General features: G+C 38.8%; 1 protein-coding gene across 1 annotated transcript in view; it reads left to right on the forward strand.

Moving 5' to 3' along the window:
- SLC38A1 (solute carrier family 38 member 1) overlaps positions 1–12,737 on the forward strand; it is an 85,410-nt gene that overhangs the window by 45,854 nt on the left and 26,819 nt on the right. The window contains exons 4-7 of the mRNA XM_007937986.1: positions 8,495–8,568; positions 9,964–10,056; positions 10,558–10,639; positions 12,071–12,153. Coding sequence (XP_007936177.1) covers positions 8,495–8,568; positions 9,964–10,056; positions 10,558–10,639; positions 12,071–12,153 — 332 coding nt within the window. The remainder of the gene's footprint in view (positions 1–8,494; positions 8,569–9,963; positions 10,057–10,557; positions 10,640–12,070; positions 12,154–12,737) is intronic.

Consider the following 12,737-nt stretch of genomic DNA (forward strand, 5'->3'; position numbering starts at 1 on the left):
ACTTTCAGCATTCTTTGCCAGCACCACAACTCAAAAGCATCAACTCTTCTTTGGTCTTCCTTATTCATTGTCCAGCTCTCACATGCATACCAGGCGATTGACAGTCCATGGTATTCCAGTATTCTTCACCAACACCACACTTCAAAGGCATCAATTCTTCTTTTGTCTTCCTTATTCATTGTCCAGCTTTCACATGCATATGAGGCGATTGAAAATACCAACTTTCAAAGTCTCTTCTGACAACCATTTTGGTATTTTCCTCCTTTTCAGTCTTTTTAATGACCTTTTGCTTTCTTCATGTATGATGTTCTTAATGTCATCCCACAACTTGTCTGATCTTTGGTCATTGGCATTCAATGTGTCAAATCTATTCTTCAGTGGTCTCTAAATACAGGTGGAATTTAAGGGTAGTACTTTGGCTCTTATGGACTTGTTTTAATTTCCTTCAGCTTCACCTTAAACTTGCATGTGAGCAATTGGTTGTCTGTTCTATAGTCAGCTTCTGGCCTTGTTTTGACTGAAGATATTGAGCTTCTCCATCACTTGTTTCCACAGATATAGTCAGTTTGATTCCTGTGTATTCTATCTGTTGAGGGCCATGTGTATAGCTACTGTTTATGTTGTTGGAAAAAGGTATTTGCAATGAGTAAGTCACTGATCTTGCAAAATTCTGTCATGAGATCTTAGTGTCATTTCTATCACCAAGGCCATATTTCCAAACTACTGATGCTGCTGCTTTGTTTACAACTTTTGCATTCTAATCACCAATAATTATCAATATATCTTGATTGCATGTTTGGTCAATTTCAGACTGCAGAAGTTGATAAAAAATATCCAATTTCTTCATCTTTGGCTTTAGTAGTTGGTGCTTCATTTGAATAGGATTATTAACTGGTCTTCCTTGTAGGCATATGGATATTTTCCTATCACTGGCAGTACTGTACTTCAGGATAGATCTTGAAATGTTCTTTTTGACAATGAATATGAGGCCATTCATCAATTTGTCGTTCTTGGCATAGTAGACCATATAATTGTCCTGTTCAAGTCAATACCAGTCACTAATGCCTAGGATATTGATTTTTATGCATTTCATTTCATTTTTTACTACTTCTAATTTTCCTAGGTTCATACTTCATACATCCCATGTTCCAGTTATTAAAGAATGTTTGTATTTGTTTCTTCCCATTTTGAGTCATGTCTCATCAGCAATCTTTAGAGTCCTGAAATCTTTACTCTATCCACATCATGAAGGTCATTTCTAATTTGAGGAGGCAGCTCTTCCTCAGTCATGTTTTCTGTGCCTTCCAACAGTCTCATCTTCTGGTACTATATCAGACAATGTTTCACTGCTATTCATAAAGCTTTCAGTGGCCAATTTTTTCAGAAGTGAGTGGCCCCTTCTTTCTTCCCACTCTTAGTCTGAAAGCTCTGTTGAAACCTGTCCATCATGGGTGAACTTGCTGGTATTTGGAATACCGGTGGTATGACTTCCAACCTCACAGCAACATGCCAGCCACCACAGTACAACAAAATGACAGATGAGTGGTGGAAATTTATATAGTAGTCATATTAATTGGTCTTCCTTATAGGCACATGGGTATTATCCTATCACTGACAGCACTGTGCTTTAGGACAGATCTTGAAATGTTCTTTTTGATGGTGAATGTGGTTGTTCTTCTTCAATTTGTCATTTTTGTTATAGTAGACCACATGACTATCTGATTCAAAATGGCTAGAACTATTCCATTTCAGCTCCCTAGTGCCAAGGATATTGGTCTTCAAGTGTTCCATTTCATTTTTGACAATGTCCGTGTTTCCTAGATTCATACATGCAACATTCCAATCATTAATGGATGTTTGCAGCTGTTTCTTCTCATTTTGAGTTGTGCTACATCAGCAAATGAAGATTCTGAAAGCCAAGATCCTGAAAGTCAACTCTATTTTGAGGAGGCAGTTGTGTTTTATGTGCCTTCTAACTTGAGGACCTCATCTTCTGGTTTTATATCAGACAGTGTTCTGGTGCTATTCATAACATGTTCATTGGCCAGTTGCTTTAGAAGTGGATCACCAGGTCTCCACAAGTCTGAAGAGAAAAAGTCAAGCCTCAAGTTGCAATATTATACTATTCTGTGGGCAAAGTATTAAACAGTGCAGAAAGCATCAAAAGAAGATGGAAGAAGTACACCAACTGAAACAAAACAAACAAACAAAAAAATTGGTCAATGTATAGCTATGTCAGGAGGTAGCATATGATCAAGAACCAATAGTATTGAAGGAAGAAGTCCAAGCTGCATTGAAATTACTGGCAAGAAACAAGAGTCCAGGAACTGATGGAATACCCCAATTGAGATGTTTTAGCAAATGGATGCAATGTTGGAAGCACTCACTTTTAAGTCAAGAAATTTGTAAGACAGTTACCTGAGCACCAACTGGAATAGATCCATATTTGTACCTATTCAAAAGAAAGGTGACCCAATAGAATGCAGAAGGCATGAAACAGTATCATTAATATCACATACAAGTAAAGGAGCTAATTCAAAAATGGTTGCAGCAGTACGTCAACAAGGACCTGCCAGAAATTCAGGCCAGATTCAGAGAGGACATGGAACCAGGAATATCATTATTGATATCAGATGGATCTCGGCTGAGAGCACAGAATACCAGAAAGATGTTTAACGGTGTTTTTATTGACTATGCAAAGGTACTAAATTGGGTGGATCATACCAAATTATGGATAATACTCTTGAGAATGGGAATTCTAGAATATTTAATTGTGCTCATGTGGAACTTGTACATAGACCAAGAGGTAGTCATTCAAACAGAACAAGGGAATACTGCATGGTTTCATTTTAGGAACAGGGTATGTCAGGGTTGTATCCCTTCACCATACTTACGCAATCTGTTTGCTGAGCAAATAATCAAGAAGCTGAACTAGATGAAGAAGTCAGCATCTGGATTAGAGGAAGACTGGTTAACAACCTGAGATATGCAGAGGACACCACCTTGCTTACTAAAAGTAAAGAAGACTTGAAATACTTCTTGATGATGACTTGAAACAGCCTTTAGTACGTATCATACCTCACCTAAAACAAAAACCTTGACAACTGGACCAATAAGCAACATCATGATAAATAGAAAACATTGAAGATGCCAAGGATTTCATTTTACTTGGATCTACAATCAATACCCATGGAAGTAGCAATCATGAAATAAAATTACATATTGCATTGGGTTAATCTACTGCAAAAGAACTTTTAAAGTGTTAAAAAGCAAAGATATCCATTTGAGGACTAAGGTGCCCCTTACCCAGGTCATGGCATTTTCAGTCATCTCATATGCATGCAAAAGCTAGAAAATGAATAAGGAAAACCAAAGAAGAATCAATGCCTTTGAATATTGGTGTTGGTGAAGAGTACTGAATATATACCAAGGACTGCCAGAAGAATGAATAAATCTATCTTGGAAGAAGCGCAGCTAGAGTACCCCGTAGGAGCAAGGATGGAGAGTTCATCTCATGTACTTGGGATATGTAATCAGAGGGACTAGTCATTGGAGAAGGACACTGCCCTTGGTAGAGGATCACGAAAAAGAGAAAGACCCACAATGAAATGGATTGACACAGTGGCTGCAATAATGGGCTCACACATAGCAATGACTGTGAGCATGGTGCAGGACCAGGCAGTGTTTCCTTCTGTTGTACAGAGGGTCGCTGTAAGTAGGAGCTGACTCAAAGTACCTAACAACAACCATGCTTTGCACTGGTTGGAACAAATCTTATGTTACAGAATTGCCTTGACACATAACCTTTAGAAAGAATGGCTGAGAATTGGAACATGACCAAGGTATCAACAACGTAAAAATGCATCACAGGATAAATAGCTAAAAGAATTGGAGAGGTTTAAAACAAGGAGCACAATCTTAAAATGAGTACCATCAAAAGGATTGTTGGAGGGAGGCTTAGATTTCAGATAGATTCTAGGAGGTCTGGAGGGAAAAAGGGTAGAAGTAGAAGCAGCAACTTAGCTCAGCCACAGTTCTAAAACACAGAACTTTCCAGAAACAGAATGGACTGCATATTATATTCTTTGTCAGTTGACACTTTTCAGAACCTACCTGGTTACATGTTGGCATGGAACATAGAGGTTTCTTGTATTAAATGAAAAGCTGGACGGGATGCTTTCTCATGGTTTTCTCCTAGTCTCTTGGTCCAGTAGTCTATAATACTAAGTTTCCTAGCAAACTTCATTCTTCTTAGAAAGCAGATGTGACACAAAATCTTCTGGGGTGTCCCTGCACCACACCTTTCAAGGAATTATTGCCACATAGGTTCTCAAAAGTTCCTGACCACATTCTTCACCAGACTAGTTCTCCCAACACCTCTTCCCTCCAGCCCATTTACAGTTAAATGTTTGTGATGGTTATGTTTGTATGTCAACTTGACTTGAGTGGCTGGGCAGCTGGATGTAGTATTCCCCATGATGAGACTGGTAATCAACTCCATGGTGGAATCTACTGGGAGCAGCTGAGTAGCTGCCTTTGGGTATGTGGTCTGCTTCCTGTATATAAGGAGAAGCTTTGAGAATGCTCTCTAGTCTATGGCACTCTTGGACCCTGCTTGTAGTTGTGTCGTTGCTCAGCAGCCTGCTATGCTCTGCCAACCTTGGGACTTAAAATGAACTTAAGTTAATGGCCTGCCGTGTGGTTTGGTAACATCGGGACTGTGCCTTCTTGTCAACCTTGGGGCTTCTCAGCCTCAGCAGCTGTCTGAGTGAAGAAACGCCTCTAGTTCCATTGGGCTGGGAGCAGGAGGCAGAGCTGGACCCCATGGTCAAGGGGCTTTCACCCAGCCCCTAGAGCCTGGCACTTTGAACTTGGACTTAAAGCCTCCAAATTGTAAGGACAAACTCCTGTTTGTTAAGGCCATGCCATTGGTGGTATATTTCTTGTCAGAGCGGCACTAGGGAACCAGAACAGTGTTCTAGATCCTCCCCTTCTCTTTGAGGCTGAATACAATGCCCTGACAACCCACTTACCTAGTACTCTGCTCCCAGATAAGCTGAGGTTTAGTTTCCATCTGAAAAATCAGTTTTTTCCCCACTCATATTAAAACTTTTGGTCAGTGTTTAGCAGTGTGGAAGCTTAAATGATTTCTTGACGGAAATCAGGATTCATCTGTATTTCTCTTTGTTGGCACTGGAATACTAGTTTGTGTTTCTCTTCCAGGAAACCACAATTATGTGTACAAATCTCTTTTTTCAAATAGGGGCATAGTCATGTTCAAAACTGAGCAAATGTTCAAATAAGTCATTATGTTCTCTCATCATCTCTTTGTTCCTTTCTTATGCTTTCTGCATCTCAAGGCATCTCTGATTTGATCCTCATGAACTATTCCAGGATCTACTATAGCCAGTTAGGCCACTGTTATGGTTACGTAGTGCTGCTCTGACAGGAGTATACCACAGATGGGATGCCTGAACAAACAGGAGTTTATTCTCTAACAGTTAGGAGGCTTTACATCCGAGTTCAAAGTGCCAGGCTCTAGGGGCTGGATGAAAGCCCCTCAGCCCTGGGCTTCAGCCTGGCCCACTGGAGCTAGAGGTGTTTCTTCACTCAGACAGCTGCTGGCTGCTGAGACTGACAAGCCCAAGTTTGACAAGTAAAAAGGCCCAGTCCTGAAGTTATCACACCACATGACAGGCCATTAATTCAAGTCCATTGAAAGTCCCAAGTTGGCAGAGCATGGCAGGCTACTGAACAATGACAGAGCTACATGCAGGGTTCAAGTGTGCCACAAGCTAGAGACCATTCCCAAAGCTGCTGCTTATATATGGGAAGCAGACCACGTCCCTAAAGCAGCTACTCAGCTGCTTATGGTAGATCCCACCATGGAAATGATTGCCATTCTCATCATGGGGAATGACTACCACCAGCTGCCCAGCCAGTCAACCAGGCCCAGCCAAATTGACATACAACCATAACTATCACAGTCACATATTGCTTCTTTCTAAAATCTGAACAAGGAGGTGTACTTTTCTAAATTTCAGTCTCATCAATGCCAGATTCTGTTATAGCCTAAAACATTCTTAGAATTTTACATACTGTAATTTGCCTCTTGGTGACCTGATAGGTAAAAAAATATTCTGTTTTCCATCTTTGAGGGAAAAGTTCTGTATTTTAGGAGGCATGGAGGAGAGACTCTTCAGAGACTGTATGGTTAAAGGCAAATGTTATTAGGCTCATACAGAATCCTTTCCTATAGGGTGAAATGTTAGTGTCTCATGGCAGCAAAGGGGTTGTTTTCATCACTATGGGAGCACCTTATTTTGTTCTGAGTTGTGAAGATAAAGACAGGTGAGCCCTCAGCTAAAATCTTCCCTGGTCAGCACTTTTCTGCCTGAGGGGACAGGAGTTTATGAAAAAATCTCTTACATCTTCATCAAGCACCAAAGACAACCTGAGCATCATCTACAGAGATTTAACCCATAGAATATGTTATGGGGCAGCCATGTGTATAGAGCCATGGGGTTCCAGGGGAATGTGATGCATAGTTCCTTAGAATGTTTCTTATGCTGACAGGTACCTCATACACCAGGCTTGGGGCCTTTGGTAAATCACTATGTAGATGTAAGTAATTATCCCACTTGCCAGGTACATAATTTCTGTAAGGTCATACCCTTTAATACTTAAGCCTTCTTGGCCCAATAGTAATATCCCCTCTTCTCTCCAGGTCTTTCAGGAAAGTAGACCCAACAATACAGGGTCATTCCAGAATAGTTACAACTAGTCCTAAAATGGCATCCATCCCATCCCCAACTGGAAAGCCTATGCAATTCCATGCCAGACAGAACTCCTCTACCACACATCACAGGCACAAGTACAAGTTGCCGTTTAGTGTTCCATATCCTGAATATTACGAGTAAACTCTTGAGTGAAACTCAGTGCTCACTTTTTCAATGTGAGTATCATTTATCTTCTAAGATGAGAAAAATTATGACCCAAATATTACTCTTCAACAGAGCATATCAAATCATGTTCCATTAGCTATCTCAGAACTATTAGGTTGGTTAATAAATGCTTATTCTCAGTTTTCTCAACCAGAATAGATAATCAGAGTTCCCCTCTTAATGACCCTCCTCATTCAAGGATTTTAGCTATGTAAATATGTATCTGAATGTGCTTCCTTACAGTGATATCTTGAGCTAAATTTCCCTTTATTGGCAGGTCAGTTTGGCCTTCATCCAGTGTTTGCTCTGCTGAGCTCCATCTCTCTTTTATGTTTTCTGCCCAACCTCTGGTAGTCCATCTGCTCCACCACTGACCATTCTGTGCTCCTCATTTATGTCCTCATGGCTGCCCTGCATGAAGGAGAAACAAAACGCCAAGGAACATGAGAAAGCTAAGGAACAGCCATTCTGCCTGGGGGCAAGGGAAGTGATACCTGAGCTGGGTCTAAGAGCCATGGTGTGCAGGATCAGAGGAGAGCCTGAGGGTAGACAGCCCACACAGAACCACATGACATGCCAAGTGTGTCACCAGCACTTGCTAGAAAAATAAGTGCCTTTAATTACTCAAATGTGGAATCAATTGTGGTAATGTATTGTTCCAGGGATGTATTTCCCTACATCAGGAAGTGAGTGGTTTCATTTGGTGACTAGAATCTTTTTTCTTTTTAATAAATAGGCTTTATTTTCAAATACTAAGTCTGTTTTAACCAAATGATTCAGAAATAATCTCTGTACTCTCTCATATTATTTTAACTGTGCTTTTTCTTGAGGAGGGCTTGATAATGAGCCAGATGTACTAAAACAAACACAAGAGTTTGTCATTCAAGATCTTTTCACTATGCTTGATTGTCAAAACTCCCCCACAGTTAAGACACTTATTCTTTCAAGAAGAACCAGGTGCAAAGAAATGTGAATGATCTCAGTGGTCCAATGAGCGATTCAAAAATAGCCAGAAAGTGTTAGATGGAAGAATCTTGGGCATCGTTTTGTTTGTGTCTTTATCTTAAGGGTGAAGAAGGAATCCAGAAAAATTATGCAAGTTGTCCAAAGTCACATAGTCACAGTCCTAGGCAGCCTCTGCAAGCCTTTCTCTTCAGATTCCATCCCCACATCCATTTCTCACCCTCTCTCATCACGAGAACATACTTAGAAAGAAGTAGTACACCATAGGATACAAATAGCTTTCTTTGATGTTGTTTTAAAGTCATCTTGACGGAAATGGTCCCAGAGAGCAGAGGAAAGCCATTTGAACTTTGAATTACTTAAGGGATTTGAACTACTAGAGTTACTCAGATTCTAATGAATACTTCTTTATTTGGTAGGCCTTTTTTTTTAATGAGGGTTTTAAAGAGAAGGTGACTAATAGGTTCCAAATTTTGAATACTATTAACAAAAAATGTTAACCATATAAATAAACCTTTGCCCTTCTGAACATAAGACCAGTTTGTGTTCTTTTTTAGTTATAACACTACTTATTTTCTTTGCTTTAGGATACTTTTGACTTCAGTGACATTGCTATCTATTTATTCAATAAATCTTCTCTTGATCTGTTCAAAGGAAACAGGTAAGCTGAGGATATATCTAATTTTGTTAAGGCCCAGGGTGAATGATTTTCATGAATATTGTGAACAAATGATGCCCTCCCTACTCAGCAACTTGATTATATAAACTGAATGAGTACTTTGACCTATAGTAACTGGAAGTCCTATTGTGATGCTCACCTAAGGAAAACAGATACAGCAAAAAAAAAAAAAAAAATTAGCAGACCTTCAATTATACCTATTCTTCTAGTTTTAAATGACTTCATTTTAAAGGCTTCACTTTTTCCTTCAGTGTCTACAAATTCAGAGTAAAGATCTCATGTTTTTATATTATAGCCTCCAAGGTTTTAAAGTAAACAGACCTCTCATTCTCTTTTGTATGTATTCCAAGGAGAAAATGTTTCTCTTGAGGCCGTGTGAGCACACTATGAACAAACTTCAAGTACTCTGGGCAGTGTAATACTTGAAGTGTTTATTTTCCGTTCCTGGGATACTGGATTAAGTTTGTAATACTTTGACTTTTACATTAGCTCAAACCACATTGGGCAACTATTATTGTACGTATACATAACTGCATTTAACCAGAACATTTTGTAATAGATTGAAGGTCTAACCATTGTCTAATTTAAACATCAGATTAAACAGAGGTTTAATTATAGCCCGAGTCATATTGCTTTCCGTGAACCTTTGAAAGCATGAGCTAGTAAATTAATATCATACAAAATAGAAGCACTTTCTTTTTTATAAAAAAGAATAGGTCAGACTTTTAGTATTTGTTGAGGTGAGCTCCTTGAATGCTTTAGAATTTTGATACAAAGTTTTCTTTTGACAGATCTGTTTCTTTTTCTTTTGTGAGTTGCATATCCTTGAACTAAATTTTACAAATGATCAGAAGAATTCTATTGTGTAACTATTAGCTTTTTATTATACTTAGGATATGAGATATTGATGAAATGTTATTCTTTGTTACCCTAATCTGTTCAGGTAATTAACTCAAGAGTAACCTTTCAGTCTCTAACTATCAGGATATATTTTTAAAAATCAGATCTTCATTTTAATGGTACAAACCAGACCTGAGAATAAGACCTCAGTGGGACTTTCCCCCCAGTAAAGTGGGAAGATTATTTGAGCTGGTGAAAAATAAGTCTTGTGACCTAAGAGTTTAATTGTACTGCTTTTGTAGCCAACTTTAAAAGGAGAAATGGTGGTCATGTCTGACATTTTTAAATGGCAAGAGGTTATTTTACCTTAACCCTTGCAATGCCAAGAAGGCAATTTGTGTGATTTTGAGAAAAGGTACAAATTGACCTGAAGAATAGTCGAAGAATTAAGAGCTATTTTAATAGTCTAAGATTCTTAGCTATTTTAATTTTTAGAACCTGATCATTTCTTGTATTCTCAAATTTGATTTTTGATAGGCTGTATGGTTTATGAAAAACTTGGGGAACAAGTCTTTGGCACTACAGGAAAGCTGGTAATCTTTGGAGCCACCTCTCTACAGAATACTGGAGGTAAAAAGAACATGCTTTTCTATACATATTCCTAAAGTAGGTGAACATTATTTTTTCTTATTCTGGTGACTGGGTGGCCACATGAATTTTAACAATTCAAGACATTATTCTCGTGGAAAGTAAAGTTATTTTCATAGAAAGTAAAGCCAAACTCACTACTGTCCAGTCAATTCTGACTCATAGCAACCCCCTTTGGGTTTCCAAGGTGATAAATCTTTACAGAAGTAGATCGCCCTGTCTTCCTTCCATGGAGCAACTGGTGGGTTTGAACTGCCAACCTTCTGGTTAGCAGTCAAATGCCTTAGGCACTATGCCACTAGGGCTCCTTACGGCACAGGTTAGTTAGTCACTTATTTAAAACCAGTGATACTGCAAGAATGTCTAAAGCTGTCTTTAGGTCTTATTGAAGGTTAATCTAAGAATGAGGCTGGTAACCTTTTGTATAGCTTGCAATATGAGCCTTAGTATCTTCTTTCTAAGTATGTTCTCATTTTCCGCCAGCAATGCTGAGCTACCTCTTCATAGTAAAAAATGAACTACCCTCAGCCATAAAGTTTCTAATGGGAAAGGAAGAGACATTTTGGTAAGTTATAGACCATTTCTTTGCAATATAACTAAGATGTTTTAATTTAAATGTGAACAAACTGATGTGTGTATTTGATGAAAATTCCAGAAACAAATGATTTTCCTAGGCTGGTTTTCGTTTTATTTATTGTTTCAACAATATCTTGGTGTGAATGTGTGTGGGTGGGTGGGGGTTATAGAACAAAAGAAACAAGGGGAGTCATTTAAATATGAACATTTAAATTAAATATTAAAATTCATCTGTTGTGTGGCAAAGAGTAGATACCACATTTTCTCAAGAGCCTGAAATCTATATCTAGTTTCCATGAAGTAGAACAGATAAGAAATATTTTTAACACAGAAGTGGAATGTGAAAAAAAAAAAAAAATCAGGACCTTAGTCTCTCTCTTAAAGAAGGGACATAGCATTTTGGAAGTAAAATTTACATGAGCCAATCTCATTAAAGATGTAGCTTACCTAGGAAAGCAGCATAGCTGCATTTGGCACATATGTTTTGACTCCCTCTTGTTTAGAAGTTCTTGTCAGTCTCTATTTCTCTGCTCCCTTTCAAGGAAGAATCATAGAAGCCAGAAGTCCTAGTGTTCTATCCTCAGGATCCAAGGTCATCAGGGAGACAGAAATTCTGCCTACCTGTGGTGACTTGTTTCTTGTTGATATCAGCCAACCAAAACAAAAAGGAGCTTTCTCTTTAAATAATTGATAGGACAGCTTGTAATCTGACAGAATGCAATGTGTGCATTCAACTTTGAAACTACTTAAAATAACTCAAAGGAATGCCATATTTAGCCAATAACCAAACTAAAACCAAACACACTGCCGTTGAGTCGAATCCGACTCATAGCAATCCCTCCTTGGGTTTCCAAGGGGGTATCACTACAGAGGAGCTCTGGTAGCGTAGTGCCTAAGACACTTGACTGCTAACCAGAAGGCTGTTGGTTCAAACCCATCAGCCACTCCTAGGAAGGAAAATGGGGCAATCTACTTCCATAGGGATACTGCCTCGGAAACCCAAGGAGGGGTCACTATGAGTTGAGTCCGACTTGACGGCATATAACAACAACAATATCACTCCAGAAGTAGATTGCCCAACCTTCCTTCGGAGGAGTGGCTGATGAGTTTGAACCACCAGCCTTCTGGTTAGCAGTCAGATGCCTTAGGCACTATACCACCAGAGCTCCTCATTTAGCCAGTAGGGAAGGGGAATCCGTAACATATGTACCTACTTCTATCACATAGGGAATGAGGCAATAGTAAAATGAGTTGTGGTTGGGTTAAAGTGTTTGGATAAAACCTGAATGATAGTTAAAAATATTAATGGTAAAAAGGAATAAGAGTAGAAATTAATTAAATTGTATCATGAAATTTTAAATATGAGGAAAAAAATGTCACTTTCTGAGAAAATATGACCTAACTATTTAAATGCTTTCAGGGACTGGTATGTTGATGGCCGCGTTCTGGTGGTAATAGTCACCTTTGGCATAATTCTCCCTCTGTGTCTCTTGAAGAATTTAGGTAAGGAAAAATCTTACTTTTGTCATAGTCTCTACAGAAATGAACACTTTGGTCCTCTGCTTCCACTTTTAGGATAAAGATTAAATGAACAATAAGTTATAAGTATTAATCAGGTCTAACTGTAAGATGGAATGAAATACTGGTCACTGTGTGACTTCCTAAACAATCCCTCTACTGAGGGTTGGAGGAGAAAAGGGAAATTCTGAGCCAGCAATTAAAAACCCAGTTGCTGTCAAATCAGCTTCAACTTATGGTGACCCCACATGTGTCACAGTAGAACTGTGCTCCTTAGGGTTTTCAGTGACTGATCTTCAGAAATAGATCACCAGTCCTTTCTTCTAGGTGCCTCTGAGTGGACTTTACCACTGACATTTCAGTCAGCAGTTACAAGCATCAACCCTTTGCATGACCTAGGGTACAGCAGAAGACACTGCTATTTGCAATAGCACGACTTACATGTAGTCTGAGAAAAGTACAGAAAATGGAATCTCCTCATACGAGGTCTTAAATACTCTGATTATATATACAAGTAGATTTTCAAATACTAATACTAAGGCTCTCCTAGCATAGTGGCTAAAGCACTT

This window comes from Orycteropus afer, unplaced genomic scaffold (genome assembly GCF_000298275.1).
Source record: "Orycteropus afer afer isolate SDZICR_OR568_19922 unplaced genomic scaffold, OryAfe1.0 scaffold00045, whole genome shotgun sequence".
Classification (NCBI taxonomy): domain Eukaryota; kingdom Metazoa; phylum Chordata; class Mammalia; order Tubulidentata; family Orycteropodidae; genus Orycteropus; species Orycteropus afer.